The following is a 19,971-nucleotide window of genomic DNA, read 5'->3' on the forward strand; positions in this document are numbered from 1 at the left end:
TCTTTTGTGAAGTTACGGTCTCGCAATGACATTAGGCAGCTCTCTTTAACACCCTTAGGTGGATATGGTCAGGACCCATCAATTTGTAGAGGTCAAGCTTCTAATAACAGTTCACATACCAACTCTTCATTCACTGATGGCGAATCTGTGTTTGCATCAGTCTATATTTGTGTTCCCAAGGCCTGGGGCTCAGCAGTGCTCACAGGGACAGAGGCAAAGAAGTGTTGAGAACCTCTGCCTTTCCAGCATTGATGGTGATCAATTCCTCTCTCCTGTTTAACAGTGGCAAATATTTTCCTTCTGTTTCTGCTTGGTAACTGTAACTGAAGATGTAACTGAAGACCTCTTTCCTTAGTTTTGACACCTATGGCCAATTTCAATTGGAGCTGAACTTCTGTTTTTCTGACTGCATCTCTACATGCAGTGAACTTGTAGTTCTCGATGGGTATTTGTCTATGTTTCCATCTCTGTTCTTCTCTTCTGGTTTTGAGCAAACTCAGAAGCTTGCTGTTAAGTCAAGGGAATCTCTTGGTCCACAGTGTGCTGTACCCATAAAGTCAGGCTTTAATGCTAACAAATTCATACGAGTAACTTCGACCCTGATGATCCACTCTGCACTGGTTGTGTTTGTAAATTCTTTCTTGGAGAGAGATGACTAGAGCTGTGCCCAGTATTCAAAGTATGAGCTAAGCCATCTATTACACATACAGTCCTGAAATAATTTCCATTGTTTATTCAAGAAAAAATTTCCATTATTTATATTCAACACTTACATTTATACACCACAGAATTGAATTGCCTCTGTAGTACAACTAAACAGATCTCCAGAAATCATTTAAACCACTGCTGTGACCTCCCTCAAGTCCACATAGCCTCTGATCTCCCCCTGAACACCACCTTCTTTTGTAATAAACTAGGCTTTTCGTGGGTATCCTCATGGAACTGCATTGCTCCAAGCTGGATGTTAGCAGGAATTTACAGTTTGGTCACCCAGAGTTTGGATGTTCAGTATTCATGACATGAGAATGGCAACGCAAGGAGAGAAACATTTTGATTCAAGGCAGTTATTCCACATGGGCCTTGGAGCTGGACACTGAGAGGTGCTTCTCGGGCACGTGTCACGGTGCACATGCTGCTGTTCTCAATTCTTATGTAAAGGTCCTTCTCTTACACAACATTTAGACTGCTCTGAGCACTTTGCAGACCAAATTGAGGTGGTTGGTTGGACGTGATAAAAAAGACAGATACATTTGGTTTATACGTGGAAAATGCAGCCTTGAAATCTGTACAAGGGAGTCTGCGGCAGAACTGAGGTCCAAAGCCAAGAAACTGAAGTCCTGGGCTCATTCACTTAATTACATTTCAAGTAAGCTTTAGCTGTCAGACTCAATTAATCAGCAAGAACCATCATGTTGCAGGACTGGTCCTATGAGTATAGAGCTGACACAGTTAGGGGAGTCCTTGTTGAGCCTTGTGCAACGTGCTTGCTGTGTTACTGTCCCAGCTCCATTAAACTTGGTTGTTTTTCTTGTTAGAGCTTTGTTGGTATTCTGTCCCTTTGATATATCTCTTGTTAGTGTGCACTTCTGTAGTCTGGCAGAATTACGTGCAATGCAACTGCACTAGATAACAGTTCCTGTGATGTGTGATGCTTTTCCATCCCCTGCCAGCAGTTCGCTCATTGTATATTATATTCAGCCAGAGGATTTCAGGGATCCGTAGATTCTCAGATTATTTTCTAATGTTAAAAGGATTTTTCTCCTTTGTCTGTTTTGCACCCCTCATTCTATCTCCTTGCTTTCAGGAGAGCAGATTTCCAAACCTTTTTCTGCTTGCCAGTTCAGAGAAACCAAACTGGTTATTGTAAAATAGTAAACAGCGGAGCTCAATTTGGAGGCTATGTAAATGTAAGCCTGAAACCCTGGCTGCGTTTTGAAGTCCATGGCAGAATTCCCACTGTTGTTAATGATTCTGCAAACACTGCCAGCGTTGCTGCTGGTGCCCGCTCGTAACAGAGCGTGGCGATGTGAGGTTTGCATGGAGGGAAGACCAGAGCCTGCAGCTGAAAACTCTGTGAGCAATTGAAAGCATTCCTGAAATTGGTGAAGTGTTTCTGAGTCTGCCTTTATCATTAAGCTATTTTGAAGGGATTGGGTAGCTGAGATGGGGGCAGGGATGACTTTTTTTGTGTTTGCACTTGAAGCTGATCTTGGATTTACCAAAGACAGTTCAATGCTGGCAGGCAGTGGCCTGGCAGTGATGCATCTCACATGGTGTCTGGGTTTAACAAAAAAGGAGGGGTGGGGAAAGAATGGGAGAAAAGAGAGAAGAAAGAAAACTGCACCAGAGTTTTGACTGGAAACTGCCATTCTGGACACGAGCAACTGCTGAGAAGTTGAACTGTTCCACTTAGTGTGGATCAGCTGAATAGCAGCCAAAGCTTTTTTTTTCTGCCCTTTTCAGTTATTCATATCACTCCCACCATAACAGCCTCGAGGAGCTGCATTTTTTTGTCTGTGTAAACCCAGAAGACACTGTGTCTATTGACCCTCTTGCTGTTTCTGGAATGTGTCTTAGAAAATTGTTCTCAGCAAAATATCCTTCATTCTTTTCAGTATTGGAGACTGAAATGGCAGAAATCGTGCTTAAAAATTTCTCCTACTCTTAATCACCAGTTGTCTTTGGTATCAAACTGGATGTAGGGGGAAAATCTGTATGCAAGGTACCTACACAAAGGTATTTCTTAAATACTCATAAGAGGCCGCATGTAATGCAGAGCAGCTTGCTGACATTTCTCACACTTTAAGAGCCCACAGTACCCATCTTAAAGATGGCCAAAGGACTGATTTCAGATCAGTATATAAAGTTTTACTAGTCCTGCATGTTTGCAAGGCCTGTGGAGAATGAGATGACCTTGTTCTTCCTTCCTTTCAACAAAGGAGAGGATCTTTTGTTGCATTCCATGTACCTAGCCTGGGCATTTCTTACCATGGAGTGTTCCAACAGATTGTAGAACATCTGGATCATTGTTTCATGGGTGGTGCTGGAAATGGGAGGTATGCTCAGTCATCCCTGCCCAGTTAAAGGAGAGTGTATGTTGACTGAAAGCTGCCTCTTGCATCTAAAGTCATGGTCTGGTTTAGAGACCAATTATTCCAAAGCCTTTCCAGCTGAAAAAACAAAACTGTTCAAAGCAAATAATGTAACATTAATTCTAAGAAAAAAAAACAACAACCCAAAATTACCTTCTCTGAAGCTCTTTGCATGCACAAGTGAGCAGGAAAGGTGGCAAAAACTTATTCTCTGGAAAGCTCAACTATAAATTACTCCTGAAATAGCTCCTGTGACTCTGTGCGGCTCCAGGCCACTGCTCTGAATGTGAAGCTTCACGTCACCAACCCATTTTTATCAGCCTGTCCTTCAGCAGAGTGCAGGAACCAAGCTATGAAATACAGTTCTGTTACTCTTATCAGCATCACTTTAGTTTTAAGTGACATACTCAAATGAAGTCATCATAAAAAAATTAGCCCTTTTAAAAGTATTTTTAGTTTAAGATCCAAATACCTCATTGGAAAATATTTGAACTGTGTTTGAAGCTTGCCAAATGCATTAAGTGACCTGGAAGAAACAAAGCATCACTGGGGCACTCATAGAAAAATTCTTGGGTTTGGAATGTTCCCAATTTTACTTTCTCATCTTATTTAGGACCAGTTCAGATTGTTTTGGAAACCAAGCATCTACTCCTGTATACAGTTAGCTCCGAGTTCCTTTGCTCATGTCCAGCCAAAGAGCTTGCTCTTGAGTATGAACTCTGATGGCTTCATGTTTGTTGGATCTGCCTGGAAATGTGGAATAATGGATTTCTTGTTTTCCTGCTTCAACAATGGAGTCAAGGGACAAATTCCTGAGTTGCGCTACCCCAGCTGTATGAGTGGGACTGGGCTGGTGCAGAAGCTAGCGCAGACAATGGGCTGCTCTTAGGTAGAGGAAGAGAATGGGCCTCACAAATGGATATTGATCCATAGCAGCTGGGGCTTGAGGGAGGGATTGGCAGCCGAGTGTACGTTACTCTTCAGCTGTCCACCTTGCCATGGCTTTGTTTTGCTGTTCGTGGTACAAAGGCTATCTTGATTTCTGCTCACTAGATGTAGCTATCTATGCGTGTATGGATGATAAAGTTTAATAAGCTATATAGCACTTGGGCAGAAAAAGGATTGATATGGCTTGTTGGAATTTTATTGCAGCACATAAATATATCCTGAAGTGATATATACATCCTTTACAGGAGTTAGTGGGCAGTTTAAACTCCTGGGGAGCAAGCAAAGTCTTTTACCGAGTTTATTTGGTTATAGTCAGTCTTTTCCATTTGGTGCTACTGTTTCATCTCCTGTTACACACTCAGTGCCCAGCATTTTCTAACTGCACTTGAATTATTACCATAGAAAGAATATGAGGGGGATCTGGGAAATTCCTACCGTTGACTGTGCTTGCAAAAGAAAGAGCTGAACTGAGGTGAAATAAATTATTAGGTGAGTTGTGTGAGCTGGACAGATGGGAGTGAAACCTATTTCTTTTCAAATTGAGATTTGAAACCTTCTGGCAGGATTTGTTGCCTTCCAGTTATGATTACTAAAATGTTCCATGATTTGGTATTTCATGGATTTATTGTCAGGAAACTATTGTCTGCTTGGAACAGTTCAAAGACTAACCCCATTCTGAACTGTTTTTAATGGGAGCCCTCTTAAAATACGCTAAAATCATTTAGTTTCTCTGAAACACCCCAAATTAATTTAAATTAAATAAAATAACCCTTTTCTTAAAATGTTTTTTCTGAAATAGAGGAAGTGATTGGAACCCAACACTTTCTGGACATTCACAATTCAAGGCTAGGTTGGCAATGGAGGGTGGGTGCCTGAAAACTGAGTGTGAACTCAGGATAGTTTAGATTTACAAAGCCAAGTCCTGGGCTCACAGCAGTCAATGAGAGAGCTCTCGTTGGAGCAAGCATTTGGTCCCTGGACATGGGGCACATGGACAGGGAGCAGGGTGGGAGCACAGCTCCAGCTGGGTGAATGGGAAGTGGGAAAGAGGGGAGCTTCAGCCAGAGAATGAAGATGTAGGAAGGGAGGAGAAGGAAGAGTCGCTGTATGAAGGCCAACAGCAAGGAAGCAAAAGGCAACTAAAATCAACGGATGGGATAGGCAGTGAGGGAGTAAAGCTGGGCAGTAAAGCAGATAACAGAGGCCTTGGGAAACAGAACTGAAAGGGGAGGAATTTGAATATATGAAAGGGTCACTCAGGGACAGATTGTTCCAGGGAAAGAAGTGAGGTTAATAGCCCAGTGCTCTGCTGTGCTGGGTAGCAAATCATCCGTGTGGGTAAAAATAGGGAGGGAGTTGTGCCTCAGCTGCTCCTCAGGCTCCCCTTTCCTTGTGTGCTCCATGCCAGCGCTGTTCAAGGAAGTGCAAATCAAGGACGTTGCAGAGAGCACAGTGGGAGCCTGAGTTGAGGTGTTTTGTCATGATTATGTGAAATGACACAAAACCATGTCGGTTTCTTGGCACTGACCTTCCCCCAAAATACTGCTAGGCAACAGGTAAGTAGTTTATTAACAAAAAGCAGATGCCATCAAGACTTGTATGCCTGTTAAGTGGGCTAGAAAAGGGGCAAACTTGGGTGTTACATGCAGTATGAACAGAGGTTGTTTGTGGAAACAGTGTGTTGTAAACCAAGAAAAGAACAGCCGCAGTGTGCACACTGCAGGCTTATGCTGGACATAGAATCATAGAGTAGTTTGGGTTGGAAGGGACCTTAAAGCTCATCCAGTTCCAGTCCCCTGCCACAGGCAGGGATACATTCCACTGGACCAGGTTGCTTAAAGCCCCATCCAGTCTGGCCTTGAACACTGCCAGGGATGAGATACAGATCAACTGCTTAAAAAAATCACGAGTAAACCAAAAGCTGAACTGTTCAGAGACCCATATGCTAACGTTCCTGTGCTGTCTACTGGTAAGGATAGTAAGATGAGGAGTAACACAATGCAATCTCTTTCCATGTAGTATAAATTCTGTGTTTCTTTTGGCATTTCTTTAGGCAAGACAGCAGGCCCAGCTGCGACATCAAATGGCAGAAGACAGCAAAGCAGAGTATTCTTCCACTCTACAGAAGTTCAACAGTGAGCAGCATGACCATTACTACACACACATACCACACATCTTCCAGGTAGGGGTCCCTGGCACTGCTCATAAAGTAGCTCATAATCTTTTGGTAAGAATAGAGGGGCATATTGCATATTGCTTCATTTCTATGACCCTGTCTTTTCCTTTTTGGTGATTTTGGTCACTGTTAGCAAATCTTGCATGCAATTTGCCAGCCCAAGAAATTGAGAGTTTGGTAGAATAGGTTGTCCCCTTTTTTTAGACTAGATACCAACTAATCAGTAATAAATGAGGAAGGTGACATTGAATTGGCATAACAGATTACAGTCATTTTTGGAATCCTCACAATCTTGCTCTGTTAAACTCGTGTCCATGCAGCTGGGGAATGAGAGCATTATTTGCATTGTTGGGGCAGGAGTCAGCTGGGCATCATTACATCTGTAAAGCCTCACAGCCCTTTACAACCTGTGTTCACGTCAGACTTCACAGATGTTTAAATATAAACCACAATAATTCTGCAGTAGTGAATGTCAAAGGGTTTAATGTCAATTATGTCTTAGTGGACCTAAAGAAAGACTGTAGAGAGAGAACAAAGCCGTCACATTTACAATGACTGACAGTCTGAGTTTGTGCTTGTCTGAACAAAGGAAGATTAATGTAGTACAGCAGAAGTTCTATATGACTGTTCCATTGTAATGGTTAATGAGCATCAGAAGTGGAAAATACAACCTCTTCAAGGGAGAAAAACTCACATGCTTGTCATCTGATATCAAATGATTGATATTTGCATAGCAAATACACGTTTTCTTATAACTGGACCTCCTAAGTTAAATAGACACCTCCTTTTGCTTCATGGTATTTTCAACCAAGTGTCTTGAGATAACAGCTGCTCTAGTTTGTTCTCAAGTATGTTTAAACCATGAACTTTAAAGGATTCTGGGTAAAAAAAATTGGTTGAAATTGTGAAGTTATTCTTGATATTTGATCTGAATGAAATGCGATGTTTTAGAAAATACAAGAGATGGAGGAAAGAAGAATTGTGAGGATAGGTGAATCCATGAAAACTTTCGCAGAGGTCGACCGCCAAGTGATCCCTATCATTGGGAAATGTCTGGATGAAATAACAAAGGCTGCAGAATCAATTGATCACAAGAATGTAAGTGTTTAGATTCTTGATTTTCATCTTTACTATTGATCACACAATATGGAGACTTAAATCCCGGGTCCAGGCTGCTGCACAGAAACTTTATAGTCATAGAACTAAAACAAAGCACAGCTTCTCATCCCAAGATGCTTTGTCTGAGGCAGGATGTGCTCAGATTATTTCCCAAATCTGCTTAACACCCAGAAATGCTTCTACTGCCACACTTTTTGTTTTTCAACCTATTTTTTTTCCTTCCAGCAATATTTTTAACTTTTACTAGGATAATGCCCTTCTGAAGTGCTGTAATTGGAAATCAGGCTTCTGTGTAGAATAAGGAAGATGGTGGACATAATTCCAGATAACTAATCATCAGTTCTTATTCAGAGGATTCTATCTCTAATAGTCAGAAAACTGAATGCTGCAGAACTGTCTTCATTCCAGTTAGGTTTATAATAGTGGAGGTATTTAAAGTATTGACTACATAAATTATTGCAAACAACTCTCAAAATGTCTGCTTTACTGTGAGATCTCTTTGCTGAGTTGAGGTATGCTAGCAATCTGTAAACGAGCTCTCATAAATCTTGATTTGTGGACATCACTGTGGGAGTAAAAAGAAGCCTTCCTGATAAAAAGGCCGATAAAGAGTTCAGTTGAGCTTCCTGATGTACAGTAACCACAAGGGCAAATGTGTTTTCTATTTTGTTTTCAGAGTGATGTGCTCTCTTTGTAAATGAAGTCTCTGCTTGCTCTTTCAGCCCTTCTCATGGATCACATTAGTGCTTCAAATACAAACAGCATGTGTCTTGCTGGCTGTTCACATTTCCCATACGTCTCTTTCACTGGAATCTTTTCTGAGCTATTCAGTGCTCAGAGCCTGGAGACTGCCATTAATTGGCAGCATAGGCCTGAGGCTGAAGTTCTGAAATTAATCCACTGCTTTCTGCTCAGCAATTGCTCTCACAGAGAGCAGCTTAGGAAAGTAAAGAATCCGAAAATTACCTTTTCAGGGTGGGAGAAGGGGATTTGGGGCACAGATTCCCATGTTAGAACAACATACATACACTTCTGGAGGTACAGCTTTTGGTGCTGAAATCATACTGGGGAGATTCATACCTAAACCTATACTCTGCCTGAATCTTCAAGTGAGTTCTTGGCAAACCACACAAGGCTTAAGCTGGGTATTTGAATGTGAATTTTATGTTCCAATTAGTCTCTCTTGCACACAGACAAGTCAGATTGATGCCTCTTGTGCACCAGTATGACAGTAGAATATGGTGCCTTTGAGCATTGATCTCCTGTAAACACCCTGGTAACAAAAGTGTATTTAACTAAATTTGTAATATTTGAACAATTACAAAGGGTTTAGAAGACTTTGGCTGGAAACCAGTTCTGTCTATAACGGATTATGGTTTTTTAAATATCATCAAGGATTACTTTTTTTATCTCCAGAACAGGAGGTCCTTCTGCTTTATAAAGGTGGTTGTAGGTGCACACAGCAATTTAAAAGCTGCATTTTCTATATTTACATATAACATGCTGCTTTTGTCACTAATGCAGAGTGTTCCAGCAGGACTTTCCCATCTCACCCCTTAACGTTTGAAGAGGCAAGTTTGGGCTCTCTTAGGCTCCCATCAGGAAAGTTTCTCCTTTTCCTGGAAAGATTCAAATTGGAGGTTGTCTCCTTTACTCACTCATCTTTTCAAACTTGAGAAGCTTTGCATAGGAAAAATCAACTGGATCTGTGCTTTAGTCAGCCTTGAAAATGAGGTCAGATTCCAGGAAAGTTGAATTCAAGGACAGCTGGTGATAATACAGCCAGTACAATGGTGAGCAAAACCAAGAGCCTGCTGAGCAGGAAAAGCTTTGTGTGAAACTCTGGCCCACACAGACATGTGTTTCCCAGCTGGGAGGAGATCTCCAGGATCTGATAATCATAAACAAACTTACAGTATCACCAAACTGGCAATGTATAAGGTCTGACACTGTGGCACTGACAGAAGGCAGTGATGCATTTGGTGTTCTTATTTAGCTGTTGGTATTACTTCGGTTTTATTTTCCCTTTTTCTACCCAGCTCTCACATACAGAGCTACTGAAGAAGGGGAGAGATTCAATGAAAGCTCTGCTCTTTGTGCAGTAACTTCAGTTCAGACACCAGGGCGTTAAATGAACAACCACAGCTAATATATATGTATTGGTAAGAAAGGAAAAGTAAGAAATTGGAGGAAACACCAATTCCGGTAACCTACCTCATGTACCAAATGTCAGCTCTGGATGAAAGGATGTAAGAAACTGCAAGTTCAGTTCTGCAGTGTTTTTTACTGTCAGTAGAATATTACCAGCTGATGGTAAAGCATTAACTGCTTAAAAAGGAAAAAGAAAATAAGAGCAGCAGAACTTTGCATTTCACATAGGTATCGTGGAGCTTTTTGATAATGAGTTTTTAGCTTTGGCTAGGTTCATTATAAACACCTGTCTATGAAGGTGTGGGGTTCCAGTGATACACTGTGGTTTCTAGCATGAGAATTGTGTTGTACAATAGTAAGGAAGGATGTATTTGTGTAGGGGCTTTGAAACTGGAAGTGCAGGCTGCTAATAGGCTTCCTTTCCATGGCCAGCTCTGTGTTCCCTCCGTCTGTAGATGCTGCGGGATTCTGGAAGATCACTTTTCTTCCAGGGCCTCTCTTCCACTGGATAGTGTAAGAACCAGAATGATCTATGGGACAGATTTAATACTTCTATGCTTTCTGCAGCTTAAATATTACAAAGCCTCATGTCTGCTTGCAAAACAGCCCATCTTTCAGGCTTATAACTGAATTTGCAACTGTGTTAATAGGATTGCCTTATGCTCTCACTGAAGTGTATAGAATTCCCATAAAACTGTCTGGATTTAGCTGGGAATCCTGGTTAGCCCTGCGTTTTTAATGCCATTATAAATATGCCTCTTTTTCCTGTCCTGTTTCTGACAGCTCTGACAACCCAGAGGTCATGTTGCAAGGGTAAGCTGTAGTGACTGCTAGGTGAACCTGTGCAGAAGGCTCTAGGAGCAGATAAAATTAATTTGTTATGGACTTCCTTTGTTATGGAACTCCTGTTATGGAGTTCCTGTTATGACATTATCTCTGTGATATATAGAGTGTGCTGGTTATTTTTAACTCCATTGTAGTGGAAGGATGTTTTGGCTAAATGGAAGGAACACTAAAATTAAGAGGAAAAAATGAAAAGCTCCATAGGATAAAATACCAATAGGCTATTTTATATAACACTGTGTATGATTATAGTTTCTTTTCTTCTTTCTTCAGCTTGCTTTCATGGCTGTTATTAAAATCTCTCCAAATGTTTAGATCTCAGGAAGTTTTAGTGTCAAACTAGGATGAAATAATGGAAAGTGTTGTTCTACCTCCCTAAAAGCTGTGTATGAGTTTCACAGTGTGCTTGACAGGTTGAGGATCTTAAACCTTCATTTCCTTCGTAATCCCATGAAGACTTTGGCAAAGCTTTTGGTGTCTGTGTTTTGCTCAATGGAGCCTGGCCTCGGGATATGTTTATATCCCACTAGATTCCTCATGAATAGCGTTTTACCTACGGCCAGGAGCAGAATCTGTGAGATGCCCTCAAAGAAACAAGCTCATCTTTTTTATCTGAACAGGGTGGTGATGCTCCTCTAGAGATTTGTGTGCTGTGGCACAGCTTTTCTAAGGATCTTGGAAGTAAACTGTTAGAGCTGTATAACATAAAAAGCTCTCTTCCCAAGAAGTCAAGTAGATGAGAAGTATATTAAAGTATCTTTGGTGAGTCCATTAGACTTAAATGCATTTGGCAAGCTGAGGTCTGAATTTGCGTTTATGTGTAATTGTTTGTAGACCTGAAAAATGCTGTGTATTGTTCTTGCCTTGATTTACCTTTTTTTTCCCTGTCAAAAAAAGGAGCAAACCCACTATACACAGTATACATCAAGTATGTGTCTGGCTTGCATCTAGCACTCCTAGTAGGTGCCAAAGGGAACATGGCTTTACTGACAGTGCCTGGAGTTCCAAGGTGCTGGACTGCTCAGTTGTTAGGTAAAGTCTGTGAGAGAAACTCCTGCCATTAACTGCAGCTGAGTTCTCAAACACCAGCTTGTCACTCTGTGGCAGTGTGATCACTCAGGAGCTGGGATTGGGATTTTCCACTGGTTTGCTTACAGCTGCGTGCCCAACAGTTCTATACCTTAAATCTTTGTTGTGAGTCACTTAAGCTTTATCTGTTCATTTTCTGAAGTTGGATTGCATTTCTAGTCAATAGAGTTAATAATAAGCTCTTAGTAATTTTCACCAGTAGACATGAAAAAACCCTTTAGAGATGTTTGTGTCAGAATTTTTTGTGTTTGTGTTGGGAATGAAACAAGGGGAATGAAACCGTTGCTGGGTTGTGGTCAGGCTCAGGGGTTGTACAGCTCAGTGGAAGGTTGGAGAGAGGAGACCCGAGTTCATTCCTTCTAAGCATCACCTTTATTTAACTACAATGACCTGTCTTTAATGATAGTTATGTGTTAAATATTTTCCTAAATAGGCCATATTCCTCTGCTTCTTATTTGTTGATATTCTGGGTAATGACTGGTCCCAGCAATACCTTTGCAAAATGGACTAGAGTTTCATAAGGGGAATGATGGACTAGCTTAAACTAAAGCTCACCTGCTTTACTTCCATGGATAGTTGTTTATTTAGAGATCTGTTATGAAACTGAGCTTGCAGCCTTTTATGTTCTGACTGGCATAGGTTGGAAACTGTCTGGGGTAGTGGTTGTGTTCTTGATGGCATTTCTCACTTGTGTGGGAGTGTTAAATTTTACACATTAGGGTGCCTTGTTTTGGTAGGATGCTGCGCTCTGCCTGGGTTAGCTTTTCTTAAAGCACATCATGGTAGTCAAAATAGGTCCAAGAAAAGTGCCCTGATCTTGGAGCAGAAGATGAAGAGCCCTGTATTGATCCTGCGCTCCAGGAGTAAGACTGATCACTGTGAGGCCCAGTTGCCGCACAAACTTCTGTGTCCTTGTACTGTTTCTGTGCCACCAATGTGATGACAGCAGTCACCTGAGGTGTTCACGCTTGTTCTGGATCTGTCCCATTCCAGGATTCCCAGCTGGTAATAGAAGCCTTTAAATCAGGGTTTGAGCCCCCAGGAGACGTTGACTTTGAGGATTTCACGCAGCCGATGAAGCGGACTGTCTCGGAATCCAGCCTTTCCAACTCCAGAGCGGATGGGAAGTCTGAGCCGAAGTTTGGTGGCAAATCCAAGGGCAAGTTATGGCCATTCATCAAGAAAAATAAGGTACTGAATTGCAAACCTGAGCTTGATACTAGTATGTGTATAGTCAATAACTTCTGTCTTGTGTAGTAACCCTGGCAGTTATGGTTTTTAAAGAGAATTCTAGACTCAGAAAGTAAATAACTGATGTCTTAATATGGTGTTTGCTGTAGTCTCTGGTTTCTTTATATCTTTAATTTTTTTCTTCTTGTAGAATTTCTTTAATTATGTTGCAGTTTTTATATTAATTTAACTTTAGTTGTCACGTCTCTGCCATGGTCCATTTCTGTTCCTAACTCGGAGAAGGACTTGTATACCACTTACCTAGTGCCATGTGTGCCAACTAACCTTGTTTTGGGAAGCTTTAATGTGGCATTACTGTTTTGACACTTCTAAAACTCTCCTTAGCTTTTCATTTGCGTTATCTTTTCAGTCTGTGCACTGGGTTCAGTTGGGTGGCTGGGAACAAGGAATTGTTACGATTCATTCTTAAAGCACAACTAATGGAGCATAACTAAACTGAGCAGTTGACTTTTTAAAGGACCATATTAACTTATGTATCCATTAAACCTTTTTCATTTCACTGTCATATTTTACACCATAATGCATGGCAGCATTTATCTGGGGTTACCAGAACGTCTCAGGGTGAATGGACTGAATCAATTTTCAAGTAACACTGGTGGAAGCCCAGAGTAGCTTCATTGTTTGGATCTCGCCCTTGCTCTGAGCCTTACCAAGCCACTTCTAATTACAGTCAAAAAGTCTGCCTGTTTGAATGGGTCATTCCTGTTGTGCTGGTATAAGAGAGAACTCTGCTTTCTGGGGCTTACATCAGTGTAGCCAGAACCAAAACCCAGGACTAGCTCCTGAGCAAATTCATAGAATCATTTGTGAAAGTGAAGTGTGATGCACACATTGCTGAGGTATGATTTGGAAGCAGGAAGGAATGTGGTTTGTTGTTTTCCAGATAATAGAAACGCTACTGGGCACTAAGGTACCTTCCTTATCTGATCCATTTAAATTCAGGTATTTGAAAGCTCTATCCATATGCATTATTCTGAGCTGTCCACAGAGCAGAACAGGGCAGTTTATGGGGATAGCACTGCATGGAAGAGTCTGCATGAGCTTCCTGTCAAAATACTTCTGCGTTACTCTTCTGTTGCATCACTTACTAAAACTTTCATTTATCGCATTCTTCATTTAACACAACTTTAAATACTGCTTTCCCCCCTCTTTTGAACCATGGCCTTTAAAATTTAATTATTTAATTGTTTTTTTCTCTGGATTTCAAATATTGGTTTTGATGCTTATTTTCGTTTTGTGTTTTATCCTTTTATTTTGGTTTTTATTCTATCACTTCTCCATCTCTTATACGTAGCTTATGTCCCTTTTAACATCCCCCCATCAGCCCCCTCCTCCTCCCCCTGCCTCTGCCTCACCCTCTGCTGTTCCCAACGGCCCCCAGTCTCCCAAGCAGCAAAAGGAACCCCTCTCCCATCGCTTCAACGAGTTCATGACCTCCAAACCCAAAATCCACTGCTTCAGGAGCCTAAAGCGTGGGGTAAGTTCTCCTCTGGATACCTCTCTCTCTTTTTCTTTCTCCTTTCTTTCTTTCTTGCGCTTTTATTGCACGTTCTGTTATGTAAAAACTTGTTTTGTTTTGTGAATGAATCCATTGTGTTTTATCATAACATGCAGACAAATCCAAGAAATCCCAACCTATAAAGCCATCTTTAGTCAAAACCCCCACAGTGAAACCACAAAAAGTACAGTTGCTGATGGAAATGACCCATTTGGGTTTTTGGAGGAGGAGGGATTGTCCAAAGTAAGGAAGGAAGAGCTAAACATTAAGTGATATTCATGTAGAAGTCGAAGTCATTAATTTGGTAGACCTGTGTATGTCTGGCAGAGTAGGTGTGGAGGAGCAGCTTTCTGAGGTTTACTCTCATCCTGATGCTGCATGTTGTCTGCCTTAATGTGAGAAGTTTTCCTCTTTGCAGGGTGGATTCAGAAGGGTAAGAGTAAATGAGGGAATACTTCTTCCAACTGCAGTTGGTGCAAATTGGAGCATTTCCTTGAAATGATCTGACACCTCTTGCTGCAGTAGTAGGAAGATGACTCCCCTGTATTTTATGGCCATGTATGCTTCTGTGAGCAACTTCTGATCCACACACTTGGTGTCAGCTCATGCTTCGAGTGCTGCAATGTTAGCTTGCTTAGTCAGTCTGAGTCTTATGATAAGATGTGAAAGATGAACTGATTCTAGGTGATAATAAATTGTTCATATGGTACACATATATTGTAACCCAGGTCTACATGTGGGTGGAGATTGGAGGGGGGACCAAATTTAACGTTCCCTGAAGCTATCTCCATTGCAGTTGGCTCTAAATCTTTGGGGCTGACACTTCTCAAGGACCTTAAGCGCATCCTATAGCGTGAGTTTGAACAAGAAAGGAAGGTTGGAGTTGATTCCTGTAGAGAGCCAAAGAAATCCTGCTTCTCAGCAAGTGTGTCACGTCTGCCTTTGGGCCTCCTTGAGCAGCCAGCAGGTTAAACAGTTTTAAAAGTGCCCATGAAAAAGCTGAATTCCTGCCATGCTCTTTAAACTCTTTTTCTAATTGGGTTTAAATGCTTTTTTTTCCCCCCACAGTTTTTATTCTTGACCCTTTGAGTACCAATGAACTATCTTTGCTGAAGTACAAAGTTGAAAACCTTGTAATAGCCAGTAACAGCTGCAAACAGTGGAGGAAAGACATTAACTGAGAGTTCAATAAACTTTGTGATGAATCATAGCAAAGCCAGGGAGAAAAAGTCAAGTTCCATGGTCCTTCCCTGTGCACATTAGCATGCAGAATTGTAGGCCAGAACGTACTTTTTCTGGCTTTTTTCCATTAAGTCCACAGACTTTTTTATTTGTTTCTGAACCAACTTTCACTTCCCAGTGCTACAATGCACACGGTTTGTTATGTTCTGTGTGCAAAACCTTTATCAGTCTAGGCAAGCTCCAAGCCACAGCTGAGATGTTCTGAGGGTATCAGGGTTTGGATTTTATTCCTGCTAGATGCTTGTTTAGGCATTGTACAGTGCAAAGAAGCTGAAAGCCTCTGTGGCTGACCTTGGGGATTCACCTGGGTCTAGATCAGCATCTTGTGACACATCACCACTGGTCTAAGTTCAGTGTCCCTGCCTCCTTTGCCACTGATAGTGTAGGAAGTGTGGCCTCAATTTTCCTGGGTCAGCTGCTCTGTTCCTGTTGCTGACAGCAGCTGTGGCTATGTTGGTAAACCCATGTTGAAGTGTTTGTGTTGAATTCATTGTTCTCTTTGGTCATCTTCATAAGCAGTAAGTAAAATGACAGGTTCCTGAGATAAAATAGTCCATTTTTCAAACAAAAAGATGACTTTTATCATCCCAGAACCTTGCACATTGTGCACATGCACCATTAAAAAAGTGCTGGCATAGCAGGGCTTTGACTCCTGGGTTAAGGTCCTTAGAATTATTTCCTCCTATAAAAAAATTACAGGAAGGAGACGCAAGTGTTCAGTGTTTTAGAAGGTTTTTCAGAGCAGACACTAACAGCAAGGAAGTGATTACTTTAAAAAGCCCAAATTCTGCTCCAGGGACTGCACTGACATTTAGGACTGGAGTTGCATAAAAGTAGAGCTGATTTCAGTGGGGAACTGCAGTGGTTAGTTACAAAGAATTGAGAACACTGCTGTAAACAACATTGTCTCATCTGGTTACAGACAGTACATGGAAAGAAAGATGTTTTCTATCGAGTGGTTTTCTGCTGTTTCTGAGGGAATTGCCATGTACTGGGACTTTCAGAACCTAAAACCATCACATTTCACTGGGGAAGCGGGAAGTTTCTAAGTTGTCCAAAGGCAGGTTCTGTAAGTTTTACCTCCTTCCCTCAGTTGCAGTTTGGCTCAGAGCATCTTCTCTCAGTGGCTTTTATGGGGGGAGACAAGTGTTCAGTTCTGCTTCTGCAGCAGCAGACCTGGAGGATGTGCCAGGTAGTGGCTGTCTTGGTGGGCAGGTGGCACTTTCTTGTGGAGAAAAAGACAGTGCTGAAGGTGATTGTGTTATGATCTGGTGCTCCAGTAGTGCCATTCACAGAGCAGAATAGTGAAGAGGGTGCTGGGTATTTCAACCGTGATTGGAAAACACTAGTTTGCAGTTCCATGGGCACTTCACAAGTGTGTATTTCAAATGCACAAATTCTGATGTAGTGAGTGTTTGGCCATATAAGCAATTATAACTATTTGCTTTAATATTTCCTGAAGCAAGGCTATTGTCTTATTTATTAATGATCTGAGAAGTCCAAGCAAGTCTTAAATTCTGCATACCCATATTGGTCTGAAAGGTGAAGTAATGACAATTTCCTGTAGTTTTCTCTGGAATCCCTCAAATCTCTGCTGAGAAGTTAATTGAAAATGGGCAGGGAAAAGCTATTGCTAAATCTTCATTTAAACCTTTCACTGTGCTCTTTCTAGTTCATTTCCTTCCCCTGCTAGTTACCAGGATGTTTGTATGTGTAAATACTTTTCCTGCCTGACTCATCCTATGGAGTTGGAGCACAGTGTTCAGATGGTCTCTTTTTTCCAGAGGGGTGAATTAAGTCCACTTGGTTCATCTAGAAATACAGAGTAGGAGAGGCTGCAAAGCCCTGGCAGCCTGCTCTGTCTGATTTGAAAACGTGTCAAGTTCCCATTTCAGAGGTCCTTGGTGATTTGTGTCATACAAATGGTCAGACTAAAAGATCATGAATGTGCCCTATGACTGTTAAAAATGAAGTAATTCTAAGCAGTTAAAAATATAAATCAAGAATCACTGCCAAATCCTGTTAATTTATCAGATGAAAAAGGAGTGGTTGGCATTTGTTTCAGCTGAGGTGGTTGATACATCCTGCTTGATATTCAGCACAGCTACACAATACTGTCAGTTCTGCTTTTACCAAATTAAGTTTTATGAAATTCCCTTTTATCAGTTCTTTACCATCCCCCTGTCAAATGCAAAAGCATCTGAATTCTGCTCAGGAGCACGAGCAGTCATGCTATAAATACTGGATTGTGATGTTACCAAAGAAATGAGGAGGACATAGAGGAGAAACTGCCCTCTACAAAGAACATTTGCTCTGTACAGAAGTACATCAGTGAAGCGGCTCTTGGAAAGATCATGCAGGGGGCCATCAGGACAGCACAGTGTAACGGAGCTTTGGACCCTGAATAACCTCATTTGCTCAGAATACTTTCTGCACTGCTGGTTTTGTTCAGAGGCAGAATTCCCCTCCAGCCAGACACCTTGCAGGAAAGGTGGCCACAAGGCATTCAAAGTAGGATTTTAGAGTGTTCAACCAATTTGAGCAGCAAGTCCTCCCGGGCTTTGTTGATAACCGAGCTCTTCACTCCTATAAAAGCAGAAAATCAAAGGAAACTGGACCATGCTCCTTTTTCACACTGGTTTAAGGAATAAGTGAATGAACTATTTAATGTGAACAAGTGCAGTAGATACTAAGAGCTTACGTGGATAAATACCAGCAGCAGAACTGCACGTTGTAATTGGTCCTTGAAACATAACAAGTGAATGGATTCCCATGGCATCTTTGAGATCAGAACGTGTCTGAAGAGACAGTATGTTTTAGTAATTTCCTTATAAAATATCAGGTTAGCATCTAGCATTGCATTTGGAAAGAGAAATTATGAAGCTGAAGTGGAAAAATCACTGGTGACTGTTGAAATGAATTATATAATTAGTAATCTGTTCTGTGCCTGCTCTGGTTTTAATTTGGCTTCCAAACCAAAACTCCAGTGAAACTTGTTTTCATGGAAGGAAGCAGATGCTTGAGCAATTTACAACAGATGCAAGGTTAGTGTAGAGGTGCCAATACCAGTATCAGTGGTCACTGCCAATATGAAATCCTAGTCTGTTAAAAATAAATAATAAATAACAATTTTAACATATTTAGGTGCAGACTCCTGACAGTGTCTCTGGTTTTCTAATCACATTTTTTGTACTCCCCTCAAAGCTTCTTTCTTCTAACCCCAACAGCAGAAATGTCCATTACAGAGAATACCTTAAAACTGTTACAGCATTTGTCATGCATCAGAAATAAAAGGGGAACAAAAAAAATCTCTTTTACACAGTTTCTGTGAGCGCTGTTTCTAATAGCTTTTTAAAAAGGCAGAATAGAATAGTGTAACACTTCTGTCTCTTCAGGGAAGTTAAAGTCAAGAAATGAGGAACCACCAGAAGTTATAATTTCATTTATGCTTGCTCTGCTTTTTCTAATTCCTTTTCAGGACAAAAAAAAACCCCTCTGTATTCTGCTAGTTGATATTAATTTTGTTCTTTTGGTTTATTGCTATAGCGGCAGTAACATCAGCACCTTTATTTAAAGAGCAGTACTTCTGAACTAACAAAATCCAGGGGTAGAACTTACACCTTTGAATTATTCTGTGTGATATGATGTGTCTTTTTCCCCCTTACCTCGGAGACTGGGTTGTGATTAAGCAGAGCGGATGGGTCTGGGAGCTGAGATGCAGATATTACTGTCATTATCAGAGTCCCAGCTTCCAGATGGTTCCATAAGGGACATGGAGGAACTTTTGTGGTTTCCTTTTTAGTGGAAGTTGTTGACTTCATTAAAACACGATTTTATTTCCATTGCACCATTAACATTAACAGTTTCCCTTGCCATCCCTTCTGTGCCGTGCTGTGCAGTCTTCTCCCTCCATACTCAGCTGTTGGTCTGCCTGAGTGATCACGACTTTGGTCCGTGAGCTTGCAGAAGCAGCAAACAAACCACACCACACCCCCCCATCCTGCTCTCTTCCCTGCCCCTGGGAATACTTGTTAGTCAAACCTAAGGCTATGTATCCGTGCCAAGACCCAAGATATTTTGGTGGGTGCTGTCATTAAAGAGAGACGTTTTCTGACTTGTGTGTTTAAGCCATTCTAAAATCACTGTATCTTCTGATTTTTGTGAGAATGCTAAACTCTTAATATCTAAGAAGCTTCCACTTTGCACTTAAAGGTTTGTTAAAGGCCAAAGCTGTCTTTTGCTGTAGAAGCAGTAAACCCAGAGGTGCTGTGCTCGTCTCCAGTGTAACGGATGTGTGTTTTCTCTTGCTGACTCGCCAGCAGACACAGTCTTTGTATATTCACAAAGAGCTCATGAAGAGGACTTTAGGGACACCCACGTGTGCCATTGAGGCTAGGGAATATGTTGTAAGTCCATGGATGGTGTGATCAGCCCATACAGTTGCTACACAGTCGCTAACCCCACTTACAACGCCCTTAGCGTGTGCTGTGGAAATGCGCTTGGTAAAAGATAAAAAGGAGAATTTGGCAAGAGGCAAGTGGCAGCTTGACTGTGTTACGTGC

General features: G+C 41.4%; 1 protein-coding gene across 17 annotated transcripts in view; it reads left to right on the forward strand.

Annotated features, from left to right (window-relative positions):
* The window catches only part of FNBP1 (formin binding protein 1), a 92,471-nt gene that overhangs the window by 56,617 nt on the left and 15,883 nt on the right, over positions 1 to 19,971 (forward strand). For 5 of the 17 annotated variants that reach the window (XM_062640923.1, XM_062640925.1, XM_062640926.1 and 2 more), the window contains exons 7-9: positions 6,094 to 6,222; positions 7,168 to 7,314; positions 12,412 to 12,609. In XM_062640923.1, the coding sequence (XP_062496907.1) occupies positions 6,094 to 6,222; positions 7,168 to 7,314; positions 12,412 to 12,609 (474 nt within the window). Of the gene's footprint in view, positions 1 to 6,093; positions 6,223 to 7,167; positions 7,315 to 12,411; positions 12,610 to 13,552; positions 13,580 to 13,963; positions 14,147 to 19,728; positions 19,831 to 19,971 lie in introns of all 17 variants that reach the window. The other 12 variants (XM_062640911.1, XM_062640912.1, XM_062640913.1 and 9 more) reach the window with 5 other exon arrangements.

The sequence above is a fragment of the Pezoporus occidentalis genome, unplaced genomic scaffold (genome assembly GCF_034315485.1).
Source record: "Pezoporus occidentalis ecotype Australia unplaced genomic scaffold, CSIRO_AGI_Poc_V1 ctg68, whole genome shotgun sequence".
Lineage (NCBI taxonomy): Eukaryota > Metazoa > Chordata > Aves > Psittaciformes > Psittacidae > Pezoporus > Pezoporus occidentalis.